We start from the raw sequence: 27685 nt of genomic DNA on the forward strand, positions 1-27685 counted from the left end.
CCCCCCACCTATCACATCCTCAGACAGACACTGATGGTGGGACCACTGGGGTAGCACTCACAATAGATATAGGAAATGGTTGGCGAGCTGGTCCAACAATGATAGCGCGATGATAGTGGTGGTTGCAGCTGCCCCAATTACACGCATTGGGCCAAGCCACGGCATCAACGAGGCGCACTGATAAGACTTACGAGGTGTCAACATCGGCATAATAGCCACGGCAACGGCCTTTGCCAGTGTCGGCCAGGAAGTGCGCACATGCAGACACAATAGAGATGCGGAGAACCGGATGTGTGCGACGCACCGGGTCCGGCAGTGCCTCTAGTGCTATAGGCAAAGTGCAACAGGCAGAGTCCAGTGGCCAAAGCGCAATACCTCCATCACCAGTCATACCTGCCCTATCACCAACACTACCTGCAATCCCCGCACCTCCGAACCCTGACTCCCGGCCCGCTGCACTGCCTCGCCCTGCCAGTGGCTGATCCTAGACGACGGCAGACCACGTGACACGCCCACTATTGTTTCTTTGTTCTTGTGCTGCGAACGCAGCCCTGTCTGGCGCTGTCGTCCGCCCACCACTTCTACAACACCACAATAGCATTCACCTCCCCCCTCGTCCCAGTTTCTCTCCATACTCACCACTCCAGCTTACTTAACCTCTGGATATCCTCCACCACCATCAACTTCCACCAGCTGCTCCGTTTGCTCCGTTCCGCCTACGAAAAATTTTCTGGTCGCACTGGTCGTTTCCGCCCCAAAATATCCCCTAATCAGTCAGCAACTTTTCCTTGCCGCTGCCTCCAACAAATCCACCACTAGTTGTTGTCCCTGTCCGCCTAGCCTTCGTCTGGTCTTCTGGTCGTCTCGTCACTGCACCCACGGCCTGAACCACCATGTCCGTTTTTTCCAGCGAAAGCGTCCGCAGGACGTCCAAAATGACGTCCAAAACGTCGTCCAAAACGCCCTCCAAATCGTCCACCTTCGTCAACTTCACCCTTGTGGCCATCGCCTTGCGCCTCCTCCAGGTGGGTATCTCCTACGTGCTTGCGTTGTTGGTGCCTTTCCCGGAATCGCTCAGCATTCCTTCCGACTCCCAGTTCTTCCACCACATCAACAGACAGCCTAAGAAGTCCCGCAAGAAGAGCTCGCGGATCGTAGAGCTTGACGACAAAACAGACTTGTTTCCTTCCATCAGAAGCCCTGCCATCGTTCCCACGGCCTCTGCCGCCCTCCCACTCGATAAGAATGTTTCGTACGCCCAGCCATGCTCCACCGGCTTGACCACCAAGCTCTTGCCCTACAAGAACGAAAACGGCGAGATTGAGTGGGCCTTCACCGACGATGGCGTTTCCAGCGAGCTCGACGTGTTCAAGCAGGGCTCCCACCAGCACTTCAACCCTGAACCCCAGTTCTACAACGAGTACGATGAGGCCGCCTACGAAGAAGAGGATGATGCCAACTTGTCTCCCACCATCTCTAACTCATCCAACAATGACTCGATCATCTCCTCCAGCAACAAGGCTGCCGCAGTAAAGAAGGAGGACAATAATACCCCGGGTACTAACCACTCGTCTCCATTCACCCCCAACGATCAACACCTCAACCACGACCACCACTCGGGCTCCATTTCCTCCTGCTCGTCCTCTGAAGATATTGCGCTTGGCGACTCCTCGTTCGGCGTGCCAGATGGCAAGATTCACCAGTGTCCTCACTGTGACGCCACCTTCAAGATCAGAGGATACTTGACTCGTCATTTGAAAAAACATGCCACCAAAAAGGCCTACTCGTGTCCCTTCCACGAGTTCAGTGTCTTCATCGACGAGAACGATGTCACTCACAAATGTCACCCTAACGGTGGCTTCTCAAGAAGAGACACCTACAAGACCCACTTGAAATCTAGACATTTCAAGTATCCAAAAGGCACCAAGACCAAAGAAAGAGCCAAGTCGGCCGGTTCTTGTTCCATGTGTGGAGAGACTTTTCCTAACGCAGAAATTTGGTGTGAATTACATGTGGAAGGCGCTGAGTGTAAGTTCTTGCCTTCTGGCTTCAAGGGTAAGTCTAGAATCAAGAACAGAATAAAGAAACAGTTGACTAAGCAACAGCAAAAGGAATTTGAAAAGAGCGGAGGTATATACTCTAAGCACTTTGCTCTTGCTTCAGCTGTGTCCTCAAAGAAAACCAATGGTTTAAGCCAAGTTTCAGGTGAATGTTCAACCCCAGCTATGGACACTCCAGTTTCTGCCAATAACAGTACCCCTATTCCATCAAGTATCAACACCTACGGTTACAAACATATTTCCAATTCTCCAGCTGTTTCGATCAGTTCATCCATCAACAATGAAGCTCATACATCTCCAGATGCAAAAGTAAGTTCGTCCTACACCGAGGTGAAGCAAGAAGTTCCTGTTGTTCAACACAACCCTATTGACTACAGTCAACATTTTTACTCACAGTCATTCCAACCAACACATATAGATCATTACCAAATGGGTGGAGAACCAATGCCATCCTTCGAAGCATTCGATGATGATCAATTCTGCTTGGATATCGACCAATTGAACAATGCTACTTTCAACAACTTCAATGAAATCATCGAATTCATGAAGGCTCAACATGCGGTCAACAACCTCAACCGTGGAAACCAAATTCAACAACCAACTGTACACTACGGTTTCGATCAACAAGCACAGCATCAAGCAAGAATACAGGAGTTTCAGCAACAAGAGCAACTCCATCAAAACCAATACCAGACCGAAATGCATCAACAGGATTTTTCCGAACAATCCAACTTCCAACCATTGCAGAGCCAGCAATGCTTTCCTGTCAAACAACAATACCAAATGTACAGTAACCCAAATCCTGTGATGTATAACTAACCTAACCATATCCAAAGTTGTGTATTTAATTCCTTTCATTCTTGTGCTGTCTTGTGTTCATGCTTGTCGCCATTTGTGTTTACTTTTAGTAACCGGTTACTTGTTATATTTTATTCTTCAATTTATTTACTGGGTAGAACTTATTTAGTTTGTTTATGTTTATTTCAGAGAAAAGCCTGTCTAATCTATAACATGTGTAGTCTCCTAGGTATGCCTTGCGCCATAGAACTAAGACTGGGGGAAATTCGTGCTAGTTTTAACAATTCAGATTCCATAAATAAAACCCCAGTTTTCTTTCACATTTCTCCTCGAGATGCTAGAATCCAAATATATCGTCCATGTCGTTTTTCTTCTTTTTCTTCTTCTCCTTTTTGGGCTTCTTGTCCTTCTTTTTCTTTCCAAATATTTCGTCTATGGTCTTGTTCTGGTCTTTTGTGGTGAGTCCTGTATCACTGGGAATATCCATTTTCTGCTTTTTTCGTACTGGTTCAACTGGCTCTTGACTTGTATACTCTATCACCTCTCCGTAGTCGTCGTCTATGGGTGCCACCTGTGTATATTTTGCTGGTTTGGCCAATTCCGGCACTTCTTGCGCTTTTGAAATATGTTCTTTGACCCCATCTATCTCCATGAATAAGGCATAAATCTTACTCAAACTTCCGAGCAATGCAAATCCAAGGTTGATAAACTGGCCCAACGCTAGTATTCCGTTGTACTCGTAGTACGCCTTTTTGAACACCTGGTTTTTGATGAGGTACCGAATTGTCTCGAGAATCTGGTCGTTCTTCGCTTGAATCTTGGGTTTTGACGAGAGTTTCTCGATGTCGATGGATAGCTTGACGATCTTCCGGAGCTTACGATGGAAGATGTTGAGGTACTGCCACCACTTCTGTACTCTGTGCTGGTTCTTGCTTCTGTGATAAATGAGGTGGAGTATGTAGTACTCTTCAGTGAGGGCACTTGCGGTTGTGGAACTTATCATGGTGCTTATGTGTGACGAACGGGTGGTCTATAGGCGACTGGTTCCAGTCTTGGGCCACTTGGTGCAATTCTTAGGGCAATTTGTGAAACTTCGAATTTGATTCCAAATCGATGATTGTGCCAGAATGGACTGATTGAAGCCACACTTCCGTTGCTTGAAAGAGTCGTCTGACTGTAGGTTTTGCAAATATGCCTGTAGATCGTCGAATCTAGCTGAATCCACTGCCTCAGGTTGATTATCTCTCGCTACAGTAGTTCTGGTATCAGAGCCTCGATGACGTAATCATCTCATCCCAAAATTTTTACATTTCCTTCTTTCACCAGACATGTCTATGCCTATAACCGAACTAGTGGCCAAGGCCCGTGCGTTGTTGCAGTCGTCGCGAGCGGAGGCGGCGTTGACGCTTCTTCAGGCAAATTTTGAGCCCTATACCGAAGACGTTCAGTTCCTCCAGATCTTCGGAGAGACTTTGTTGGAGAACAACGACGTGGAAAATGCCTACGAAGTGTTGACCAAGGCCTGTTCCAGCGATCCCAAGGCAGATGCTGGTGTGGAGAAGTTCTTCTACCTTGGTCAGATCATAGGTGGCCAGGACGGGTTGGCGTTGCTCGATATTGGGTTGAATAAATTGAACAGTCATCTCGAGTTGATCCAAAACGACTCGGGCGAAAACGACGTGGTTTTGGTGGAGTTGTCACAGCTTTACAAGAGTAAGCCTGAATTGACCAAATACGTGATCAAGAAGTTGAACCAGGGTATCTTTGCCAAAATCGAGATCTGGATGACCGATTTGTGTATGGAAGAAGAGGCCGAGTCCAAGTGTGACGAGTTGATCAACTACTCGTTGAGCTTGGATGCCCAGAACCCCGAGGCATTGAGTTTGTTAGCATCCATTAGAATCTCCCAGCAAAGACCTGACGAGGCCAGACAAGCATTATCACAATCATGGGCTATTTTCAAGCAGAAGAAGATCACGCTTGAAGAGTCCGCCAACAAGATCAGAGACAGTGGAGATTCCGAAGAATCCGACTCGTTTGAAGTCGGTTTGGAGTATATCGAGTTGATCCAGCCTTTGTTGACCTTGGCCAGATTTGCCATTGAAATGGAGCTCTACGACACCACCATAGAAATTGCTTCCAGCATCCAGGATGTGAACGAGAGCATTCTAGAACCATACTACTACGAAGCCTTGGCTGGCTTGTTCAATGCTAAGAAGTTGTACGTCGAAACCTCCAAAGAACAATTGGAAGATTACAGAGACCTCGAAATTGCCCTTTTGAAGAAATCCACTAACGACGAGATCAAGGCCCTGCTTGCCGAAGCCAAGAGCACCTTGACTCTGGCCTACAAAATCATCAATAGCGAGGGTGAAAACGACCCAGAGGTGGTGGAGCAAGTTCAAATTCTCTTGGAAGAATTGGGAGGTCCAGTGATGAGCGAGTTAATGCCCCAAAGAGTTGACGAAGAGGGCTGGGAAGATGAAATCGAGAGTGAGGGCGAATAAACCAGCGGAGCTGGTGAAGAAGAGGTGGATGTGGGACTTTCCTAATTAATTACCCTAGTGTAAAACAAATATACAAGCATAGACAATTTGCGTAGACTATCTGAGAGCAGGGGAAGAGGGTTATATATCATACTGAACATTACTACCACTGGCCATTATTCTTATATTATACTAGAGCCTTTTCGGATCAACATCCCACATAAAATTATATACAGATATGCACTGAAAACCATGCAAAAATCCTGGGCAGTTATCCCAGGAGCATCCATTAAGTTCAGCTGTTACTCAAAATCCAATATCCTCAACTAAGCATGTTTATGGCATTAGGCACATCCTTGAAGAAGTCGTAGTTGAAAATATCTATTTGCATCGAGTCAAAATACTGGTCATAATCCAAGTCGTTGGAGCTGACGGTCGTCAAGGGTGATCCATTCTCGATCGAATTTCTGTTGTAGTGTTCTCCAGTTTCCGGTGCCACTGGCTCTGGTCTTAATATGTTCTGAATTGAAGGAATGGAGTCCGCCTTTGATACTGACTGGTACCCGGAATGCATACTATTGGACGGTACCGACAGTGCCCTAGAATCTCCCCACTTGGGCTTTGATTGTGGCGACAATTTTTGTGCTTTATGAATGCTATTGTTGGAAGCGCTTTTTCTTCTTTTGGTTGTTCTGCGAATAGCCTTTGTTGCCAACTTATCTGTGAAATCTTTGGTGAGTCTGTACATTTCATCGACAAACCACCATGTGTTCGAGAACTTCTTTAAAGCCGCCAAGTAATCTTCTAACTCAAACTCAAGCTTGTTGTTATCGGCACTATTCAATGGTTCCTTAAAATAGGCTTTAGTTCTCCTTTTGAGTGAGATTGCCATCGCCAAGGAAATACACCAAGGAACGACTGGAATATTGATCACGTAGTCCTCTTGCATCTCCCGGACATATTTGACGATGTTAGAAGCGGCTCTTATTGCACAGTCATCTGGTATGCTCATTGGAATCTGAGGATTATCATACTTAGCCTTTTGTGATCCCATGATGATGGCATTGTTAACTATTCTGGATAGAAAGTGAATGGTGTTGCTCACGTAGTCGCTAGCATTTCCGTTCGATTCATAAATCTTTCTGGGGTTATTTCTTTCCTGGTCGCATAGCTCGAATTCTAGCTTTTGAAACTCGTCAATATTGAACATATTGTACCTTGGGTTGATGTTCATGAGGTTGTTTGGCGTTTGGCTATTCTCTTTCCCACTAATAGTCGCATTAGTATCATTGAAGGGTGTATAGATAGCCAAGAACATGTTTTCCAATGCCCTGGCCAACTGCACTAATTTAAGTAAATTGATGTTGTTGTAGGGCAAATCCACATTGAAATCTTCCTGTCTGATAAACAAATTTCTTTGGTTGAACAACCCGTTGAAGCGGTCAAAAATGTAGCAGCACCACCATAGATTGGTGGTATATTCGGCACGAAGCGGATCTATTTTTGACGACAATCTTTTCATGTGGATTCCAAGAGCTACTCCGAGATTGATGGCATCGGTCAAGTCGTGAGAACTCTGCTCGTTTCCGAGCTTGTCAAAATTGAAGTGGAGGGAAAGAAGCACCAGGGTTACGAGTCGGGTAAACTTGTCGTCGTCGCCTAGCTGGGGCAATATCAACAATATCTGTCTTATTTTGTACTCCAAGTCAGTCATGAATGTCTGCAATTTCTGGGTGAAGTTTCGGGGATCGTCGGAGGACGCCGAGTTTTTGGAGAACACTCGCCGCAAGATGGATTCGGCCATCTTGTCGCGGGCGATGACCAACACCATGGTGTACACCAACACGTTCTGGGCCTTGTCGGCCTTGAAGTCGTCCCAGAACTTGCTCTCGTTGACCACCGGGAAAATCGAGTTGATTTTGTAGAAGTACAACTCCACCAACTGCTTGGTGTCAAAGTAGTCGAACGGGTACTCCTGCGAAGTTAACGTGAATGCGTTGATGGTGAGGAGGAAATTGTAGATCAGGGGATTGCGGATATAGAACTCCTTCTCCTTGCCTGCCTTGCCGAAGTTGCGCACCTTGTAGGACTTGGCGTCATCCTCCTTCTTGACCTTGATGTAGACTCCTGACTCGTGCCAGATGCTCTGGTCCTCCGACGCGTTGGCGATGATGGCCTTGGGGTGTCCGTGGTAGTAGAGTTGGTACGTGGACAACGACTCGGGTCCCAGGATATTGAAGTTGAAGCGCTGTTTGAGGAACAGCGGCGTGATCCGCAACGGCTCTGTGGGTCCTGGCTCACGATTGGGGAACCCTTCCAACGACGAGTCTGACGATTCCTTGATGTCGTCGAGCTCAGGGTCGTCGTTTTCCGTCAAACCTGCTGGGCCAGGGGTCTTGCCGTCATCGTCATCGTCGTCAGGCTGGCCGGCTTTGCGCTTTATGAGGCTGCACTTCCAGTTGTGCCTGTTGCAAGTTTTGCATCCCACTCGTTCGTAGTCAGTAGAGGTGATTTCACACTTGACCCGCTTGATGCGGCAGTTCTGGCAGCAGTTGAACGTCCGCTTACGGGTCTTGTAGTTGGAGTCGAAGGCTGGAAACACGAACATGGATTGTGGAGCACAGACAGCCGGAGGTGGTGGGGATGGAAGGTATGGAAGTGGGTGGAAATCGACAGTAATGGACGGAAGTGGATGGTAGTGGATGGTAGTGGACGGTTGGTGGAGGCTGGTGGAGGCTGGTGGAGGCGCTAGGGGACAGCGTGGTGGCTGATGGAGACGGGAGTGGTGCTGCAAAGACGCCAGCGAGTGGTGGCAGATACCGCCTGGTGATTCGGCTGGCAGGCATCCCGTCACGTGCGGCGTGGTTGTGGGGTCTGGGGAGGTGTGGGGAGGATCGGCGGTGCAGGCGCAGGGCGGTAGGGCGAGGCGAGCGGCGGGAGACCGTGGGGGGAGTGATGGGGAAGGGGAGGCAAAAGTACTGAAGGTGCTGGGGATGGTGATCGGATAGTGCTGGGGGTGGTGCTGGGGACGGCTGGGATCATAAGGGGTACCATAAGGGGTACCATGAGGGGCAGACGTGGCTGGAAGATCGGGCGTTGGCACGGCTTCAGTGGTACTGACGGCTCCCTACGTCCCAAAACGGCAGTTTTTCCGGCGACGATCTTGGTGCGAGGCGAGTGGCAGCGCCAGCTGGAAGACAGGGATAGCGAGGATGAAGAGGGGCAGTAGCCCGACAAACGTCCATACTTCACTGCCTTGGAGGCATTTAGGAATACCGCCGATAAGAATAGCGCGAATCCGTCTGGCCATAGCCTCTTTTTAATTAATAGCAATAGTTCCAATACTTCCTCTTGAATTATGGAGAAAAATAGATTCTATTCAATAGGCAGTCTCCAATATGCGATCAAATATGGAAAGAAGTACTTATTTCTATTTAATAATCAGCCCCTCACTTTGGCCTCTTGTAGCGAGATAATACTCGTTTCGATTTACTTGTTAGTGTGAATGTACCATTCAAATAATTGAAATCGCATCCACTGGAAATATTGAGAGAATTCGTTTCGAGTTCATATTCTAAAATGCATCCTCTTGAAGGGAAAATACCTTGTATTGAATTATTATCCAGTCTCCAATAAGCACACAAGAGCTTGGAACCACCAGAATCGGAAAGTCAGGACATTGCACCCTGGAATCGACCACACTCGATATTTATACTAACGGCGAACTTCACAAAATCTGAAAATAGTATTTGGATTTGATTGATACAGTTAGTCATGATTAATGACTTTTACAAAAAGTAGTTTAGTATAGCACTCTAATTGTGAACCTTCATCCTCTAGATGGAGAAAGTACTCGTTCGACTAATATTCGTCCAATATGCATTCTGTTCAAGAGAATGACTCGTTTTGATGACTCGTTTTGAAAATGTTCATTAATATTCATCTTCTAGATCAGTAATGGAGAAGACGCCTTTCGATTCACTATCCAATCTCCAACTTAAACATCTTCTTGGATTTTGAAGAGATCACTCGTTTTGATATGAATGGTTTAGAAGAAATACTCAAATCGCCAGAATCCTTTTCTCTGGAGAAAGATTCAGCTTTCACTCCCTTTCAAGCCATTGTGACCAGTCACAAGATGTTGGATTGTTAGCTTCGCTAATACAATCTCTCACATTGTTTGCAATCGCGTTGTGTAATTTTTAGGTAATTTCAGTTAGTTTTTAGCGTTTTCCCAATCTCTGTGATTTTGCGGCAATTTGTGCAAACAAGATGAATTACTAGTTCCGAAGCAAATTATCTCGGTCTGTTCGATCCAAGAAGTAAAACTGGCATAGAAAGTATCAACAATACATAATTATGAAGAAACTCTAATAATTTATAGTGGGCCGGAGTCTGCGAGGGAGGTTATGAGGACGTTTGGAGTTATCTTGCCCTTCACGTCCGAGAAAGAAGGACAGAAAGTCAATTTAACTATAACGGATATCTCTAGAGCATATATACTTATTTAATCTCCATTTAAAAAATTTATCCCATGATAAATTATTCGCTACTAAGTCTGTGCACAATGCCCATATTTCTATTTTAAACTGTGACCAGAACAGTGTGGAAATCCCGCTTGTTACCTTGGAGTGATTCAATGAGTATTGAATAGTTGTTTTATTCTAGAATCATGATTAGAGCACTCGTTAGAAAGCAAATATTAATATCAAAATCATCATTGATATCCTGGAATAGTTTCACTGGGCCAAAGGTGACGGAATGTTTTAAGTTGGAAGCATCTCGGGTGATGTGATAGTTGAAAATGTGTACACCTATTTCTGTATTCCTTATAATCATATTAACAGCAGATATTGAAAGTGGCCCTTTCTAGTATTAGGTATAGAAATGATTACCCAGCTGCTAATTTGGTCAATACAATTTCATAGCATCGTTTTAGGAGTTTGTTGCGGCATGAATATAATAATTATGATTAATTAGGATTCACTGAACAATTTTGGTGGTGTTGGTAGTGCTGTATCAAGTGCTGGTTCTGGGGCCTTAGAGTAGAGTTGAACTCCAGTTAGCAGAAAAAGTGATTCTTATTGTTTCAGGTTAGTAGTATTCCTAATTACAATAATAGCTGCATCTCCACTTTCAGCATTAGCATTCCAATTGATGAACCTCTTGTATAACTAATAATTACTCATTTATACAATTATGGTAAGATTACTGTACATCTCACTGTCACCGATAATTATCTACTAGTCATAACATTATCAATGCAGACACTTCACCTCTAGGAGCACCACACTCCCCTTCTGGTATTCCCATCGCGTCTCCATTCTCATCTCCATTCTCGTCTCCATCCTCGTCTCCATCCTCGTCTCCATTCTCGTCTTCTAACCATCTCCCTTTCCTCCCCATATTCGCACTACCCCTACAATTTCTCAGTCCATCTCATCACCATCACCATCATCCATGACTACCAACCACAGACCCACTCTTGAAAGCAAACGGGGGAAAGCCCTTGCCATCTCCGACTCCATCGCCCATGCTCGTTCTCTTCCGCTGCAGACGGCCCTCAAGTACAGACAGGACGTGTTGACCGAGGTTGATCCTGTGAGAGCCAAGCGTGGAGTGGAGGAGTTGAAGAGAGAACTCTTGATTCTGGAGGGCAAGATCGATGAGAACGACCTGAAACGGTCCAAAATACGATCGGGAGATGACTCAAGCGGTGAAAATGACGAAAGTGATGAAAGTGATGACGAAGAAGCTTTGCTAGCGGAGCTCCAGAAGGTCAAGCAGCAGATCGCTGATGACAATGCTGGAGTGTCTGATAAGGACAGGGCATCTGAAGAGGAAGATATGCAGTCTGACAGTAACGCCAGTGAGGACAGCAACGACGAAAGTGATGATGAGACGGAGTTGTTACTTGCAGAACTTGCCAAAATCAAGCAGGAGAGACAACAAGAAAAAGAGAACAAGGAGAAGGCCGAAAGGGCCGAGAAGGCCAAGAGCTCCAATCCATTGGTGTCATTGGATGAATCAGAGCCTCCAGCTAAAAAGAGCTGGAGAAGCAGCACTGCTTTCAATAACAAGCCCAAGCCCAAGCCCAAGGGCGAGCAGAATAACGACAACTTCACCAACGATACCCTTCGCTCTGAATTCCACAAGAAATTCTTGTCCAAGTACATCAGGTGAATTAGCAGCGGACATATTATAATCTTCATCCCGTTCATACTAATTCTCCAACCTAGGTCAAGGCTTTAACAGACTTGAAATATTCCTAGTAAGAACGCAAGAAGAATCCAAAAAAACTATCAATGATTTACTTTTTATTATGAATTTGTCAGTGATGGTTGGAAAAGAAGCACCATGATTGTTTTTAGCTCTTGCTTAGCTCTTTCTTCTTAGTTCATCACCAGACTTCCTGAGCCTACCTAGAAACGTTCGTTTCTGGTCACAGCCTTGTCTACAGTTGATAGCAGAATATGTCCAGGAACAGCGAATAACCCAACTAACAGGACAAGTAAATAGCTAACCCAACAGTAACAGAAACTGGGCAAGTAGCCCACCAACGCACTACACACTAGCAAGCTAGCACTATCATAACACAACTAAATTAATAGAAAATACAAGTATAGAACCAAAAGCTAAACACCTACCGACTTTTTAGGAAGCCCTAAGTCAAGTCGTCATGCTGACCCAATCTAGCGTCGAGGTTAGCAATGTCTTCCTTAAGACTAGCCTCTTCGACAGTCTTGACCAATTCCTTGGTACACTTGGCAATGTCAAACGAGATTCCAGCCAATCTTTGTTTGAAGTTCTTGTCAGCGAAATCGCTGTCACTCTTGTCAGTGTTTGGCTTGCACAAAATGTTCATACGGTGGTAACAATCCTCCAAGCTCTTCACAACCCAGCTACCGTGCTCCTTCAATTGAGCGTTACGGGTTTGGTTCATGGATGTGTTGGTAGCTTCTGTCATTTGTGATATAACCTCAGTGATGGCTTGCGATTTTTCACGCAAATCTCCTCTGGTAGCGTTTGGCTTCTTGATGGCAGAGAGTAAAGATTGAATGGTGGAAATGACCTGGACAGTTTGATGTTCCAAGTAGAGCAACACTTGGGTCAAGGTGTTATCAGGATCATCGATGTCGAATAAGTCAACATTGAATGTAGCAGCAGCCATCGATTTACGGTACTCCTGTCTTTGTCTAGCCTCTGATTCTTCATCAGCCTCCGATTCTTCCTCCGATTCTTCTTCTTCTGATTCCTCCTCCTCCTCTGACTCTATGGCACTATCGTCAATGTTGGTGGTCTTGGTGTCACTCAGGTAGTTGACCTTCTTGGAAACTTGGGGCTTCGAAGTAGACAAACTTGATTTCAAGTCTTCATTTCCATGTGAACCGAAACTGCCCAACTTCAAACTAGCACTGCTTCCTGAATCACTGCGTCCAATAGCAGTAGGCTTGGTTTCTTTCGACTGGAATTGGAGTGGTGCAGTGGATGTTGTTGATGTAGCTGGGACAGGTTCAGCTGCCAATGGAGCATTCACGGCATTGCGTTGTTGGTAACTGCTAGTCAATCCAGGTTGGTTCAAATCAAAGGGTAATGATTTCACCCCTGGAACGACCTCTTTGGTGACTGGCTTCTTCGAAACAACAACATCATCTTCGTCTGAATCAACCTCAGTAGCCCTGGTCTCAGCTCCGTCTAATTGAACAGTAACATCCGATCCAGATGAAGACGTTGGGTTTTTACCATCTTCACTCACGGAGGCATTGGTGGCGAGTCTGTCTCTTATGGATTGGAAAAAACCTCTATCGGACTTTACAGGCGAGTAATCACTTTGGTCATCTTCCTCATTCTCCTTGGAGGGTGTGGTTTCGGCTGTGGATGTCAACACTTTGTCAGTACTGAGCTCAACTTTATCGTTATCAGAGTTACCCTCTTCCGAGTTTGTGGTTTCATCAATGACCTTACTATCACTGTCAGAAATTAATCTGTCTCTTATGCTTTGGAATAATCCCTTGCCTTTACCTGAAGCCAGATCGGACGATCCAAACGAGTTACTTCTTTGAGCGCTGACTTCACCATTAATGTTGTCAGTGTTCTTCAAAATATCTTGTCCAGAATATCCTGCAACAGCCTCGAAAGGTTCATTCAATTTGGTTCCAATTTCTTTGGGAACCTCATGTCTGATTACGCTATCATCGTTGTCCAGGTCTAACACAAGAGAGCTCTTTCTGCTGTGGTTCAGTGCCGTTGGAGAGGATTTACTCTTGACGTTCAAAGGTTGTTCTTCGGCAACCTCGAACTGTCTCACCTTATCCAAAATGTTCTTCTTTCTGGCTGGAGGAGATTGGGTTTCAGGTGCCTTCGACAAGATGTCACTGGAGCTGTTGAGTCTAGATGCGATTTTTAATACTCCTGGTCGTTTTCCATTTGGTGATGACGAGGTGGATGCTGATTGTCCATTCTTGAATTCATTCGTAGGTGAATTCTCGAACTTAGAGGCTAATGCAGTGATATTCTTACTCTTTGGCGATTCAGCTTTTCTCAATGGCGAAGGTTGCTTTTGGGAAACTTCCGGAATGGTGTTCGAGAGTGATCTCTGAGTCAGGGGCTGTTCTTGGGTGGTGAATCTAGGGAGCTTGGTCTCTTTGATTGGAGTTGATTCAGATTTGCTTATGGAAACAGGAACGACATCACTAGACTCATTAGCAGCCTCGTTTTTAGCAAATCCATTTAATGGCTGGGTAGCATTCATTGTGGACTCAGCAGGAGTAGTCTCTTCTGGTGTCTGAATTGGTAACACAACAGGTTGTTCAACAGAACGCTTTTGCTCTCCAATTGCAATTTCGGGCACTCCAGTGTTTGTTTCAGCAGGGGATTCCTTAGATAACTGGCTGGAGGAATTGTTGTAGCTCGATACCTGTCTCATTCCACCGAACGGAGAGATTTTTCTGAGGAAACCTTGTCCAGTTGCCAGAGTCACTCCGCCAAAAATACTTCTGGAGGTGTTTGAATTCTCGTTCTCTTGTGGATTGAAAGGGGAGCTTTGTTCCTCGCTAGGGGAACCAGAGCTGGATTGGGCTTCACGCAATCTATTGGCCATTCTTAAAGGTCTTGCACCGAAATCCTCATCAACTTTAGCTTTGCTAGTTTGCACAGCATTAGTGGCAGCAGCATCAACAGATCTAGAATTGGCCGAGCCTTCATTGAGCTTTGTTACTGTGATAAGATCACACAATGTGAAGCAAATTTCTCCCACAGAGCGCTCAACAACAATCTTAGGTAAGATAGATGAGTAGACTGCGTAATATCTGGTTGCACTGAGTGCATAACTCACAGCTTCTCTAAGACAGATAGAATGCTCATTACTATTGAAATGTTGATTGTCGCCTTGGGCAGCAATTTCATTGGCCAAGATTGAAATCTTCGAGATCTTTTCGAAAAGAATGTCTGAATCAGAGCGCTTACCATTCAAGTAGATCAAGAATGTTTCGACCAAAGCCTGCAAATCTGCGACCAACCTGATGGAAATCAATCCGTATGGGGCAACAAATGATTTCAATTCATCCTGGCTCAATACAGCATTGGTAATATCGGAAGATAAAGAGTTGGAACGGGCTTGCTCATACTTCTTTTGCCATTTGATGATATCATTCTTGAGTTCAGTGTGCAAGTTTCCTTGCTTTGCAGGCAAGGCTTCCAAGTTCGACAATCTCTCGAAGAATGATTCCATATCTTTCTTCAAACTTTGGTCTCTTTGATTCTTGGCTGAGGTTGGCGAAGTGATGACTGAACCGTTGTGTTCTTTAGTGAGTTGGCGTTGTGGGCTGCTGTTCTTCAAGGATTGGTTTTCCAACCTCAAAGCGGCAATGCTGGATCTCAACGTGTCTACTTCTTTGTTTAAATCATCAGACTGAGAGATAGATCTTTGAGTTGAAATCCATGATTTCTTTTCCTCACTTAAGGCATCGAGTTCATTGCTGAGCGATTTATTCTGAGACACCGAGTATTCGTAGTCATCTTGAAGTAAGTGGTACTTTTGGTTGATGGAATCTTTCTCATGCTCGATTTCAGCAATTTTATCATTCAACTGAGAGATCAACTGGTCCTTCTTCGCTATTTCTTGTTCCAAAAGGCTTGAGTTGCCAATCTCTTTATTGTTGTGATTGCTGATTTCCTCTTCCTCCTCTTCTTCGTCGCTGGACCAGGTCAAATTGGCCTTGGTGGGGATGACTGTTTTAGACTGGATACCCATGGTCTGGTTCTGGGCGTCCGAAATCGAGTCTTTCTTGGAATCCAAATCCAAATCTCTGGCAGGAGACGAGGTGTGACTGGCCGATTTGATGACCTCGGCAATCGACTGGCGTTCGTTGGATTCGTGGGCAATGGGGTCGTGGTGGTCACTGACGGACTTTGTGGGCGAGGACTCAGGCACAGAAGCCTTTTCGATGTGGAGATCTCTTCTCTCGATCTCAAACAGAATGTCCGAAACCAAGTCCTTGAAACGGGTCTGCGGCAAGGACGATAACTTTTGTCTTGCCTGGTTTCTCTTGGGGTGGAACGAGGACTTGGGCAACAAGTAGTCGGGTTCGCCTCGGGACTCGTCGATACGTCTCTTGAGCTCGTCGTAGACATCGGTGCTCAACTCGCGGAATTGAGCTCCTGAGAGCTTGAGGAGCTTCTCGCGAGCTCTTGCTGCACGGGTGGAGTTGGACTTGTTGCGGGAACTCAGGTCATCGGAGATATCTAGAAACTGCTTCAACACTCGGTAGTGATGCACCAAGTCGATTTCACTCATTGTGGTTCGCGCTGGAGATACCGAGAGACCTGACGATGGTATTCGACGGGGACACGCGGAGCTGGGCACTTGTGGTGGGGATTACCAACTGGTTCAGGGAGTTGATAAGAGTGGTTGATTCGTTTTTCTGACGCCAGAGATTTTCAATTTTTTTTGTACGCGTCTGATTGTGAGGATCGCGCAGGTTAGGGGCAGTGGCGGGGGAGGGCAGAGAGGGCTGGGAGGAGCAGAGGAGCAGAGGAGGTGCACAGGGCCAACGAGGGCTGGAACGGGCAGAAGGGTGCTGGAGGGGGCTGGTCGAACATCCGTACCGCACTACTTGTGGGGAAACCCCGTCGATACGTCTCTCTTTCTCTTTCTGCTCCCTCGCCTGGCATCGTCTGTCGTGGGGAGGAATGTGGCACGGGCTTGGCGACGGTCCCGCTGGAGTTTACGACAGCCAGCACGGCGGTAGGCAGTTGCCAGGGACAGAGTCGCGGGAGCCGCCGCACGCAGGACGAGGCGCTAGGGAGGTTCCTGGCGCAGTACTGGAAGCCCTGCACCTGCCAGACGCCAGATGGGTGCTAGCATTGTCATGGTCAACCAGATAGAGCCGGCTTTTGCCAGTATTTTCCAGTGTCTGAGACGGTGGTGGGGAATGCCAGGCACCGGGGCACAATCGAGCTGGCACGCGCGGGAGCGCCTCACCACCAGCCGTAATTACACGGTGATATCGAGGCGAGATGATGGCAGCGACGACGGATAAGGCGGAAATGGACGCGTCAGCCACCAGTCGGGGTCAAGAGACATGCACCAGCCATTTCAAATGGCCTACAGAAGTAAAGCTTGAGAAATCAGTAGTATTAACACGTTTTTTAGTGTTGTTAATTTTGAGATCAGAACACAGTGTCTTAGTTTAATAATATTATTTACAAGCTGTATGTGTCAAACAACGAGGGTTTCAGCAGTAGAGTGAGATGTTTCAGGCAATTGCAATAGAAACGGTTTCATACGCTTGCAGTAGAATGCAGTGGTGACGTGTGCACAGTACTCCGTCAGTAGTGAGTCCTCAGTGCTCCACCCTTCGTGCTCGTCTGTTAAGGGCCTAGGTGTTACTCGTATATCTGAGTGGTATTTTCCCATTCCGATCGAGATAAGGACGTTTCGGGTGCCGATTTGCGGTCTGTACATTCGGTCAGATTTGCGTCTGACTAGCCTTCGTTCACTAAATTAATAATATTATTCATCTGTCGATTTCCTCGGAATTCACTAGCGGAACTACCCGGCTTGATTCAGCGTTCTCCAGCAAGATACTCTCACTTAAGCCACCCGACTAAATTCCGTATTTTCTAGCAAGATACAGTTGAATTACCCGACTAAAATTGTATTCTCCGGCTGAGATATAATCACTTGAGCTAACGGGCTTACATGTTAGGTCGTATTCTCCGGCTGAGCTAACGGGCTTAAACATTAGTTCGTATTCTCCGGCTGAGATATAATCGATTGGAAATGGCCTTGTGGTGAATTAAAACCCGCAAAGCTAGGGCTCTTTGGATGTGTAAGACTTCGAAACTAATCACCAGTATTCACTTCAAAAAATTATCTCCAAGGTTAATACCTCCACTAACCAAGGTTGATACGAATTTTGCTCCCTCTAGTAGTTCTATCATCTGCTCCTCATCCGTTACTTTCTTCGTTCTCATTGTTTACTACCTCTGTGTCCTACGCATATACATGCAAATTCCTGTTTATTATATACATACCTGCTGCGCAGATAGGACCTCGAGGCCTCTATTCTTTATACTCCTAGTTTGAACTAGTCTCTCCACTCACTAATCTGACGGTTATGTCTTCCACGGAAGCCCTACCTCCCAATAACTTTTCTCTGATGAACTGTTCTCCCACTTCCTTACCATGAGAAAAGGCCACAGCACCTATCAAAGCATACATCATCTGGGCACTGACCTTCATTTCTCCACTGGTCTCGAATCCAAGACCGTGGCCGTATGAGTTCCAGAACATCACCTTGTTCAATTCGTTTGATCTAGCAAAAAGCCCCATGGTCATTCTTCCCGAAAGCTCCTTAGCAATAGGTGAACCTAACACATCCAAGTTCTTGCCGTTGACGTTGTTCTCGTTGTTAGTGGACCCTTCGGTGACGTATTTGGCAAAGAAGAGGTTGGCCAACTTGGAGCCCATGGCACTTAATTTCTCGTTATATGGCATCACTCCGTTGTTGAAGGACTTGTGGGTCAACACCTGCAATGCCAAATCGTCAGATATGGCGTATTTGTCTTGCAAGAATCCTTTGATGTATTTCAAGTTGTTTTCAGACTTCTCATATTTGTACCCAGTGTTGGTGGTGAATGCTTCTTGGGGGTCCTTTTTAAGCCCGGTAACTCTGGGACCCTTGTGTAGGTAGATGCTTCTGGCCAAAAAGCGACTAGCCTGGGGGGATCCAATTCGTATGATGGTCATGGCTGGTTTGGTGATTTGGTGTCGGTCAAAAATCTTTTCATTGAAAAATGGTGGAGCGCGATTACGTCAGCGCTTACCTAATCCATCTCCTAGAAAAACGAGAAGACCATCAAAAGATGTCCCCAGCATACATCTCATCCCATGGATATCTTCAGAATATTGACCAGAGGTGCTTCCATCCGCAAGGACAAGCAGCCCAGCGGTGGATACGCCAAGCCTAAAGTGAACGAAAAGCAAAAAGCGGAGTCCTTACAGCATCAAGTCGAAAAGGAAGTGGACTTTTTCCACACCAAATCACACAAGGTGGAATTAAAGGAGCTCGAAGAGCCAGAAGTCATCACAGAGGGCTCAGAAGAGAAACCCGTTGTCCAAGCACCCCAAAAGATCAAGAACGCAGAAGATGCCTTAGCGTTGAGAACTGCCAACTCCTCTAAAGTCACGGGTGAAGACATTCCATTGCCTATTGGATCGTTCCATGATTTGACCGGTAGATTCAACCTCGACCCCAAACTTCTTAGCAACCTTATTGAGAATGAATTTGTCGAGCCAACTCCCATCCAGTGTGAATCCATCCCTATTACTTTGCATGACCGTGATCTTATTTCTTGTGCACCAACTGGTTCCGGTAAAACATTAGCATTTTTGATCCCTTTGATCCAGCAAATCTTGGAGTCCAAGGGCTCGGACGATACCAAGAACCACGGGATCAGAGGATTGATTATATCTCCCACCAATGAATTGACCATCCAGATTTTCCAACAATTACAGAACCTTACCAAGGGTAAGAAACTCACAGTTGGAATCTTGCTGAAGCAATTGGCATCCAAGTTATCCAACAAGATCGTTACAGCCAGCAAATTTGACATTTTGGTGTCGACTCCGTTGAGATTAATCGAGTTGGTCAAGAACGAAACTGTGGACTTGTCCAAGGTTGAACAGTTGATCATTGATGAAGCAGACAAGTTGTTCGACAAGGGTTTTGTGGAGCAAACTGACGATATACTATCCAACTGTACTTTGTCGACCATTCGTAAATCGATGTTTTCTGCCACCATTCCTTCCGGAGTGGAAGAAATGGCCCACTCCATCATGAAGGATCCCATCAGAATTATCATTGGCCACAAGGAAGCCGCCAGCAATACCATCGACCAGAAGTTGGTGTATACTGGAAATGAAGAAGGAAAATTGTTGGCAATCAGACAAATGATCCAGCAAAGTGAATTCAAACCTCCCGTCATCATCTTTTTGCAATCCATCCACAGAGCCAAGGCGTTATTCCACGAGTTGATTTATGATAAGCTTAACGTGGACGTGATCCACGCCGAAAGAACCCCCAAACAAAGAGAAGAGGTGATAAAACGTTTCAAGAACGGAGATATCTGGGTGTTGATTACCACTGATGTTATATCCAGAGGTGTGGATTTCAAGGGGGTGAATTTGGTCATCAACTACGATGTTCCCCAGAGTGCTCAGGCATATGTCCATAGAATCGGTAGAACCGGTAGAGGAGGCAGAGAAGGTAATGCAGTGACATTTTTCACCAAAGAAGACGACAAGTTGGTCAAGCCTATCATCAACGTGATGAAGCAATCTGGGTGCAAGGATGGATACAGTGGCTGGATGGAGAACTTGGGCAAGTTAACCAAGAACGAGAAGAAGGAGGCCAAGAGAGGTCAATTGAAGAGAAAGCAAATCAGTACTGTTCCAAAGGTGATCAAGGATAAGAAGAGAAAGAAGGAGAGAATGATCGAGGACAGCAAGAGAAAGTTTCATGGTGAACAGGCGTGAGCATAAATACAGTGAAGCTGATCCAATACCACGAATTACGCTGCAACAGAATTGCCCTGTCACACCAATAACAAGAATAAAAACCATGAGCCACACCACACAGTGGCCCGAGACATTGCAAATAGAGTATAATAAATAATTTCTGCCTAGCTAACACACCGAAGACCGATAATTCTGAATGCCAATAGCATGAAAAGAGAGTATTAAATAGTTAGTGACTGGCATTGCCTCTACACTGAAAAGTGGAAGATAATTGCTGCATTCCAGTTGCTGAAGCTGATAGAGAGTATGGTATGTAATTCCTGGGAGCCTGAATAACAGAACGCCTTTAGCTAACACCAAAGACGGAAAACATTAATGAACGCAGCAGCCACAGTGAACACCAAAGTTATCCTGACCACCCTGTAGCCACTTGAATATTGCTAGCTGACACTGATAGATTACTATTAATCGCCAGCCAGTGAAAAATCACCTACACATTTCACTGAAAAAATTTATGACTAAATAAATAAACCAATATAGACAGGAATAGACTGTTGGACGCTGTGTGTCGTCTCTACCAAACGCATCTGGCGGACGTTCGCCCCTGCCAAACCACAGCTCGGCTGCCCGAGCACCCTCGAGTTATCTAGCCTCGGGGCTCGAGCCAATATGATACATCTAGTGGTGGCTTCCGGAAGATGGGTAGCCGAAAATGCTTCTTCTACCGATTATTTCACCAATAGAGAAGAAAGCCAATAATTGGGTACCGTAAACGGCAGCCTTAACAGCAGTCTCTTTGTTTGGCTGAATTTGGGCAGCCTTGGAGAGGAACTCCTTTTGTTGTGCTGGAGATTGGACGAACTTCAAGGCGTTTTGGTACAATTGTTGGAATTGTTGTCCTGATGGTGGAGCCAACCCTTCCTTCTTGTAGACGACTTTGCCGACTTCGGCACCGACCTTGGTCCAGTAAAGGGCGGAGTTGGCAACTTGGGTAGACTTGGTGACTAAGCCGTTGACGACGTTGGTGGCCTTGGAGATGATAGCTGACATTTTCCTGTAGAAGTATGGATGTTAGGACAGTTGATTTTGAGGTTCGGGTTACTGAAAATTTTGGTGGTGCACAAAGCGCTTTGGCCAATCAGCGCGTGTATGAAGTGCGAGCGGAGAGGTTAGCTGTGGAGAGGCTGGGAGAGGAAGAGGCAGGAGCGGGAGGCATGGAGCTAGCGCAGTGGTACCGATGGAAGCTCTACGAACGGACAGTGCCAGTGGCGGTGCAAAATGGGCACTTCCACCTGGCGGAAGTTCGTGGCGTGATTGTGCTTACGTAATATATTACTAATTATTTCTCTACTAGCTAGCCACACGCTATATTTGGACCCCGAATCTGTCGGGCATGAGAACAGGCGCAGCCAAGCTCCACCCGTACAACACGAAGCACACCCACGAGCTGATTATCTTTACCCAGCTCGAAAAGTAAGTTCTTCCCACGGGCACAAAATCACCCAAGTCGTCTTGCTCGACGTTGATAGTCAATAAGGTGGCCACATACTGGGTAGCCAAGAAGAAAATGACATGGAACAATGCGTAGTCGTATTTGACAGACTGTTTTTCTTCGTCGCCATTGCCTTCCACGTCGTCGTCGTAGTAATCCATCTGGGTCAAGGCGCTTTCTGGCAAAGATCCTTCGTCCACGGCTTGCTTGATGGCTTGGTATCTCATCTCGTTACGTGCCTGGGGCTGGGTGTCAATGACATCGGTCGAATCGGACGAGAACGCCGAGTTTGCTGCAGCTCTGGTGGTGGTGTAGGCGACTGCAATAAACGTGAATACAGCACCCAACACGACACTGGCAGTCCTTGTGCCTCTTGATCTAATCAAGGGGTTGCAGAACTTGTCGTCTGGCTCGGAAGAAACCGCACTCATGACCAAGTAGGTACAGTAAAATACCACCATGGATGACTGAGCCAATCCAGCCTGTGGATTGTACTCCTGGATGGTTTGGTTCACCGACATGATCGATATCAAGATTCCAAACACCAAGTTCAAGCTGATTGCCGTTTTGTTCATGCTGCAGCCACTTCCTGCAAAGAACCAGTACATGACTGCTGTCAATATGATGCTTCCCGAGTACATCGACAACGTGCCACCCACAAGTAACTTCTTCCATACCGACGAGTCACCTTCGCCAGTCAATTCCTCCAACTCGATCTTCTCCAAGCAGGTTTCTGCCCAGGCGTGGGCAAAATCCACAAGTAAGACGAGTCCGATTCCAATGAAAATTGTCGAGAAGACGATGGCAATGTGGTTGCCGTAGAAAATGAAGAAGTTGTCGGGAATCAACAAGAAGTTGATGGCGATCAACGTGAACCAGGCAAAGATCTTGATTCTCCAGCATCCGTTTTGAATGACCGCTCTGGGGTTAGCTGTCGACTTGACGTTGATAAGGAGCGACGCCAATATCAAGTGGAGTACTCCAAGGGCGAAGTTAATCCGGTACACCGAGGTGAAGCTGATACACTCGCTGCCATCAGGACCACACTTGTTGTTGATGAAACCAAACGTGGCTTTCTCGAGCTTGTGTACGATGAATGGTGATAGCGCTATCCACGACAACAAGCAGTTGAACAAGAGGATGAAAGCGTAGGTGATTCTGGTCATGATTGACGACTGGAAGGTCCCGCCCATGGCTGAGCAGAGCCCAGACATGGTGGCAGCACCGCAGCAGCTTAGAAGCGGGGTGACTATTGTGGTTATGGGAAGAAGCGGGATAGACAAGGCAGCTCCCATGGCGGATTGGTGGTGGTGATGGTGGTGGTGATAGTGGTGGTATGGAGATTCTGATGGGGTTGTAGTGATGATCGTCTGCGCGGTCACGGGGGCGCTAGCGAGGATGGTTTAGGGGGAGAATGGAGGAATGGAGGAGGCACTGGGGGAAGTGAGAGAGAGGAGGTAGATGTGTTGGTATCATAGCGACGCAGTACAGTGTATTGGAGACGTTGGAGAGATTCCCATGGCTCTTGTCGTTCTTGTGCCTCTCTATCTCCTACTGTGTATTCCTGTGGCCTGGCATTGCCCTCACCAGTTCTCGCTATTCTTCTCGCACTTCTCGCTATTATTCTCACGACTTCTCGCTAGTCGGGCGTTCCTTCACTATTTTCTCCCTATCTCTCACCCTCCATCGCTATTTCTCGCTATCCTTCACTTTTCACTCATCAATCTCATCTCAGTCCAACCTATTCATGTCGTTCAGAAAGAGAAGTGAAGTCATTGGTGGTCCTCCTGGGGTCAGTCCCAGAACTCCAGCTGGCGTCTCCAGGCCCCTCCGTCCTGCTGTGCCCGGAAGAGGGCCCATTGCACCTGGAACCGTCCCTTCAAGAGCACCCGCCAGTCCAGCGGGCCATGTTCCTCCACAACCACCCTCTGCTAGACGTGCACAGCCTCCTGAGATCAAGAATCCCGCCATCAGGCCGTCGCTCATCACCTCACAGCCAACAATCTCCACTGGTGGTGCAGATCTAGACAAGATCTTACTCCATCAAGGCTTGCCGCTAGGCCACTCGTTGCTTATCGAAGAAAGCGGCAGCACCGACTTTGCATCGGTGATCTTGCGGGCGTTTGCGTCTCAGGCTATTATTCACAACAGAATCGACAAGGATCAGCTCCATGCTCATGTGGTGGTGATTGGCGTCAATCCCCAGTGGTCTAACGACCTTCCAGGGCTCTACAAAGGCTCTTCTAAGGAGCAGAAGAAGGCAAAGATCGCAGCCAACGAGTCCAAGATCAGTGTGTCCAACCTTGCCAACCAGTCGACCCGTGAAAACGATATGAAGATTGCCTGGAGGTATGGTCTCAAGCAAAAGGTCGAGGCAGACGCTGCCAACGATACAGACTACACCCATCAGTTCGACATCACCCAGAAGTTGGTTCCTGGCCCAGCAGCCACAGACATCTCGTATATTCAATTGACTCCCGACTACCATACCATCATAGAACGCTTGGAGGCCATCGTCCAGAAGTACGAGTCAAAGGTGTGCAGAATTGTGATTCCTGGCCTTTTGAACCCATCGCTCTACCCACCACAATGTTCATCTCCTAATTTTATCATTCCGTTTGTGCATTCCTTGAGGGCCGTTTTGAGACAGCATCCCAACACTGCATTGATATCTTCTTTACCATTGGACTTGTACCCTCGAGACTCCACTGTCACTGGGGTGTTGGAGTCCCTTTTCGATGGGGTGCTTTACTTGCAACCTTTCAACCAAGAAATGTCTCAACTTATTGAAAAAGCATACAAGAACGAGCCCTCAAAGATCCAACAGGGGTTGGTGAACATCATCAAATTGCCCGTCTTGTCAGAAAAGGGACTCATGATGATTCGTGACGGCGAGTACGCCTTCAAGAACGGAAGAAAGAAGTTCGAAATTGAAGAATGGGGTATTCCAGTTGAGGACGAGGGCGAAGAAAAGTCCACCACGAAGGATATCGAGTTCTAGTATGGTCTGCATTTCAACCGTGGAACGAATTAAATAAAAAGACCACGAAAATTCAGACCACGGGTTGAATACCTTCCCATCACTGTATATTAATTGACACAACAATGGGGATTCCATTCCTGTGACTCCACGGTATATTAATACTGGTCCGTAAAAGAGACTATTAACTGGGCCATTAATCGAGTTAATGCTTATTCACCACTTCCTATTCCTCTATATTCATCCATTGAATGACCTTTTTGAGTATATCACTGATTTCTTTGTTCCCGGGTAATGCATACGATGTCCACTTGATTAACTTGGCTTCTTGATAGCATCAATAAGCTCATTCATTGAATTCTGGAGAGACTCGCATTTTTGGTGTAGTTCGTCGTTTCTGTGCGTTGCTAGCTGTTTCAAGATCAAGCTCTGGTTGGCCTGAAGGGAATCGAGCCTCTGGTTGACGGTGGTGACGAAATTGTCAAGTTTATAGACCATTTCCTGGTACATCTCGTCTGTGTTGGATCCCAATTGAGGGGATCTGGCCGTTTTCTGTTCCCCATTAGAATTATTCGGTTGTTTGAGGGCAGCTATTTGCTGTTCTTGTTCGATGGAATCTTCTTCCATGTACGAAGTATTTTCAACCACTCTACACTCGACCTCTGGGCTGAATGTCACTGCTCTAGACCTTTTGGTCGATGGACCTTCAAGATTGGGTTTTCTTGCTTCGATTGCTCCTAGATTGGAGGGGAGCGATATCAGATCTGGCTCTGTTTCATCCCTGCCCCGCTTGAGACGACCCGAATTCGGTTCCACGGTGCTTTTGGTAGCCTCTGCTACCGTTCCCTGCTCTAGTTGGGTGATATTCAATCGTCTGACTGGGGAACCGCTTCTTCGTATAGGAGAGAAGCCTCCTCTTTTCTTGTCGTGGGAGTTGCCGGTGGCAGAAAGCTTGGTGGCATTCAATGGTGGGATTCGTTTCTGGGGCGAGTACTTGTCCTTGAGTTTCGAGACTTCGGGATAGTGGACCATGGTTGAACTTATTAGGGGGTATAATGGACCAGTAATTAAAAGGGTAGTACTTGAACAACTAGGGTTGCGGGCTGATTTTCGTGGACTCAATTGGTAAACTGTGGTATTGATCAGAAGTCGGTGATACGGCCTGGTTATTACACAGTGATGTGGCTGAAAAGGAAGGTATGAATGTAACTGGATCAATACGATAGTTGGATAATAAGGATGATGGCAGAGCAGAAAGACTAGCTTTGACTTCCAACACGTCGAGTTTGCGTAGAACCACTCCAAGTAGGGATCCCTTGAGCGTGTCTAGGAGTTATACAGTGATATCTGCGATTTGACGGAATGTTTATCTGGTAGATCTGGAGTAGTCCCGTCATAGATCAGTCACGTGTGTTTAGTCAAGTGCCACGGCCTGAATTCCAGTTTCCAGCCGTTTAAGCTGTTCTTTCGAGCTCACTTCCCCATCCACTTCCCGTCCATTCCGCATGTCTGTCAATTCGTCGACCCCCCAGCGGGTCCAGTTTGTGTCCCTCATCTCCCCCAATGACAAGCCTCTTTACATCCAGGCTTTCGATCTTCCTTCCATAGACTCACCTGACAGCGAGTCTGCCAACCGATTCCTCAAGTACAACTTCCTTTCCCACATGGCTCTCGATATCTTCTCGTCACCAGCATCTCTAAGCCTCAGAGAGCAGCAGCAGCAACAGCAGGGAGAAAGCTCCGATGGAGTCGTCTTGTTGTTCATCCAGGACGACGTCACTGTGTATGGATATGAGACCAACAACGGCCTCAAGATCATCGTGGGCCTCGAAAGCGGGGAAAGAGTAGCCAGCGAAAGTGGTGTGAATCGTGACTTGAAGGAATTGTTCCACCTGCTCCACAAGTGCTACTTGCGGACCATTTTTAACCCTTTTGATGGGTTGTTGAAGGAAGGAGTTGAGTCCGAAGAAACCATACAGAGCAAGACCTTCGAGAGAAACGTAGGAAAAATTGTCAGCCAGTGGAACGATTAGATTTTTAGGGCTAAGTTAGCGACTATAGGTTCATTCTGTGATGGCAAGTTTGTGCTTGGAGGTTTCATTATCGTTCAGTTTTTCCAGGGGCCTTTCTGGCTGGAGTAACGTGGAAAACTCATGCTGCTATAGTTAAGTCTTTTTGACTAAGGTACTATGCACAATACGGGCTTTTTGTGGTCGTTTCAATGCTACTTTTGGTGTCGTATGATATTTTTAAGGTGGATCTCTACTCTTTTTGAGATATTGACCTACAGCTTCTGCCAGAACTATGTCAGGGGACATGGTCTGATTGTCGCGTGGTGAAACTTACTGGCCTTAGACGATCCTACTAGGATTGTTATTCCTATTAATGTGCATCTATAGAAACCAAGGGATCGCTAATTCTGGTGTATCACCAATGCAGGAGTGGTTTTAATATAGGTTTCTACGAAATGGAGCCGAGGGAAAGCGTTTCTTCGGCACTGGTTCTGATTATTATAAGAATTGTAATTTTTACTATGATATGACTAGCTAATGATTAGATGTTCCTTTTCAGTTATTTCAGTATTTCACTTTGAATTATAGACAGCATCTATGCCTAAAAATTGTATACATCCATATCTACAAATTGTGTAGCCTTCCACATTGAAACAGCGTATCTACCTGTGAAACCCAGCCTTTAAGGTATTTCCCGAAAATCTGTATTTCGAAGCAAGGATAGCTTGATTGTACCAATATCCAATAAGTGTGCACAATAGTACCGACACCACCCTTAGGCAGCAAGTGTCTCAACCATCAATTTTGAATTATCAAATCAATTCAAACAATTTCA

At 46.4% G+C, this 27685-nt stretch overlaps 15 protein-coding genes across 15 annotated transcripts in view; 6 read left to right on the forward strand and 9 right to left on the reverse strand.

Moving 5' to 3' along the window:
• CANTADRAFT_26961 (uncharacterized protein) overlaps nucleotides 1-114 on the reverse strand; it is a 604-nt gene extending 490 nt beyond the window's left edge. Inside the window, exon 1 of the mRNA XM_020207943.1 lies at nucleotides 1-114. This exon is cut by the window's left edge and continues 490 nt beyond it. The gene's annotated coding sequence lies outside the window, so the exon portion shown is untranslated.
• A 779-nt stretch (nucleotides 115-893) lies between these two features.
• STP2 (Stp2p) lies at nucleotides 894-2879 on the forward strand (the record flags this gene model as incomplete). The annotated part of the gene is made up of 1 exon (XM_020206922.1): nucleotides 894-2879. One exon carries the CDS (start codon nucleotides 894-896, stop codon nucleotides 2877-2879), a length of 1986 nt encoding a protein of 661 aa, XP_020063118.1.
• Nucleotides 2880-3053: 174 nt separating this feature from the next.
• On the reverse strand, nucleotides 3054-3861 carry RMP1 (Rmp1p; the record flags this gene model as incomplete). The annotated part of the gene is made up of 2 exons (XM_020211015.1): nucleotides 3054-3351; nucleotides 3466-3861. 2 exons carry the CDS (start codon nucleotides 3859-3861, stop codon nucleotides 3196-3198), a joined length of 552 nt encoding a protein of 183 aa, XP_020063119.1. The 3' UTR covers nucleotides 3054-3195.
• Nucleotides 3862-4192: 331 nt separating this feature from the next.
• Nucleotides 4193-5365, forward strand: CANTADRAFT_54103 (uncharacterized protein; the record flags this gene model as incomplete). The annotated part of the gene is made up of 2 exons (XM_020210286.1): nucleotides 4193-4506; nucleotides 4573-5365. The coding sequence occupies 2 exons, from the start codon at nucleotides 4193-4195 to the stop codon at nucleotides 5363-5365; spliced, it is 1107 nt and encodes a 368-aa protein (XP_020063120.1).
• Nucleotides 5366-5666: 301 nt separating this feature from the next.
• On the reverse strand, nucleotides 5667-7952 carry CANTADRAFT_54730 (uncharacterized protein; the record flags this gene model as incomplete). The annotated part of the gene is made up of 1 exon (XM_020210359.1): nucleotides 5667-7952. One exon carries the CDS (start codon nucleotides 7950-7952, stop codon nucleotides 5667-5669), a length of 2286 nt encoding a protein of 761 aa, XP_020063121.1.
• Nucleotides 7953-8344: 392 nt separating this feature from the next.
• CANTADRAFT_26965 (uncharacterized protein) lies at nucleotides 8345-9144 on the reverse strand. Its single transcript, XM_020207944.1, has one exon. The coding sequence runs from the start codon at nucleotides 8652-8654 to the stop codon at nucleotides 8472-8474; it is 183 nt and encodes a 60-aa protein (XP_020063122.1). The 5' UTR covers nucleotides 8655-9144; the 3' UTR covers nucleotides 8345-8471.
• A 1660-nt stretch (nucleotides 9145-10804) lies between these two features.
• On the forward strand, nucleotides 10805-11527 carry CANTADRAFT_23111 (U2-type spliceosomal complex subunit; the record flags this gene model as incomplete). Its single annotated transcript, XM_020206923.1, has 1 exon — nucleotides 10805-11527. One exon carries the CDS (start codon nucleotides 10805-10807, stop codon nucleotides 11525-11527), a length of 723 nt encoding a protein of 240 aa, XP_020063123.1.
• Nucleotides 11528-12008: 481 nt separating this feature from the next.
• On the reverse strand, nucleotides 12009-16139 carry SPA2 (Spa2p; the record flags this gene model as incomplete). Its single annotated transcript, XM_020208501.2, has 4 exons — nucleotides 12009-12766; nucleotides 13175-13355; nucleotides 13473-14173; nucleotides 14339-16139. 4 exons carry the CDS (start codon nucleotides 16137-16139, stop codon nucleotides 12009-12011), a joined length of 3441 nt encoding a protein of 1146 aa, XP_020063124.1.
• A 1785-nt stretch (nucleotides 16140-17924) lies between these two features.
• On the reverse strand, nucleotides 17925-18596 carry CANTADRAFT_7471 (mitochondrial 54S ribosomal protein mL57; the record flags this gene model as incomplete). The annotated part of the gene is made up of 1 exon (XM_020211119.1): nucleotides 17925-18596. The coding sequence occupies one exon, from the start codon at nucleotides 18594-18596 to the stop codon at nucleotides 17925-17927; it is 672 nt and encodes a 223-aa protein (XP_020063125.1).
• Nucleotides 18597-18737: 141 nt separating this feature from the next.
• On the forward strand, nucleotides 18738-20384 carry CHR1 (RNA-dependent ATPase; the record flags this gene model as incomplete). Its single annotated transcript, XM_020211820.1, has 1 exon — nucleotides 18738-20384. The coding sequence occupies one exon, from the start codon at nucleotides 18738-18740 to the stop codon at nucleotides 20382-20384; it is 1647 nt and encodes a 548-aa protein (XP_020063126.1).
• A 660-nt stretch (nucleotides 20385-21044) lies between these two features.
• ATP20 (F1F0 ATP synthase subunit g) lies at nucleotides 21045-21416 on the reverse strand (the record flags this gene model as incomplete). Its single annotated transcript, XM_020211122.1, has 1 exon — nucleotides 21045-21416. One exon carries the CDS (start codon nucleotides 21414-21416, stop codon nucleotides 21045-21047), a length of 372 nt encoding a protein of 123 aa, XP_020063127.1.
• A 315-nt stretch (nucleotides 21417-21731) lies between these two features.
• CANTADRAFT_91445 (uncharacterized protein) lies at nucleotides 21732-23153 on the reverse strand (the record flags this gene model as incomplete). The annotated part of the gene is made up of 1 exon (XM_020211821.1): nucleotides 21732-23153. The coding sequence occupies one exon, from the start codon at nucleotides 23151-23153 to the stop codon at nucleotides 21732-21734; it is 1422 nt and encodes a 473-aa protein (XP_020063128.1).
• A 452-nt stretch (nucleotides 23154-23605) lies between these two features.
• Nucleotides 23606-24859, forward strand: CANTADRAFT_55213 (Elongator subunit; the record flags this gene model as incomplete). Its single annotated transcript, XM_020210418.1, has 1 exon — nucleotides 23606-24859. The coding sequence occupies one exon, from the start codon at nucleotides 23606-23608 to the stop codon at nucleotides 24857-24859; it is 1254 nt and encodes a 417-aa protein (XP_020063129.1).
• Nucleotides 24860-25153: 294 nt separating this feature from the next.
• On the reverse strand, nucleotides 25154-25870 carry CANTADRAFT_7476 (uncharacterized protein; the record flags this gene model as incomplete). Its single annotated transcript, XM_020211123.1, has 1 exon — nucleotides 25154-25870. One exon carries the CDS (start codon nucleotides 25868-25870, stop codon nucleotides 25154-25156), a length of 717 nt encoding a protein of 238 aa, XP_020063130.1.
• A 236-nt stretch (nucleotides 25871-26106) lies between these two features.
• On the forward strand, nucleotides 26107-27358 carry CANTADRAFT_287119 (uncharacterized protein). The gene has a single exon (XM_020208258.1). The coding sequence runs from the start codon at nucleotides 26344-26346 to the stop codon at nucleotides 26869-26871; it is 528 nt and encodes a 175-aa protein (XP_020063131.1). The 5' UTR covers nucleotides 26107-26343; the 3' UTR covers nucleotides 26872-27358.
• Nucleotides 27359-27685: the final 327 nt, after the last annotated feature.

The sequence above is a fragment of the Suhomyces tanzawaensis genome (assembly GCF_001661415.1).
Source record: "Suhomyces tanzawaensis NRRL Y-17324 unplaced genomic scaffold CANTAscaffold_6, whole genome shotgun sequence".
In the NCBI taxonomy this organism is placed as follows: Eukaryota; Fungi; Ascomycota; class Pichiomycetes; order Serinales; family Debaryomycetaceae; genus Suhomyces; species Suhomyces tanzawaensis.

Excerpts from the sequence above, each read along its gene's own strand:
- CANTADRAFT_26965 (XM_020207944.1), bottom strand. The coding sequence starts at position 8,654 with ATGGCCAGACGGATTCGCGCTATTCTTATCGGCGGTATTCCTAAATGC.
- CANTADRAFT_287119 (XM_020208258.1), top strand. The coding sequence starts at position 26,344 with ATGTCTGTCAATTCGTCGACCCCCCAGCGGGTCCAGTTTGTGTCCCTC.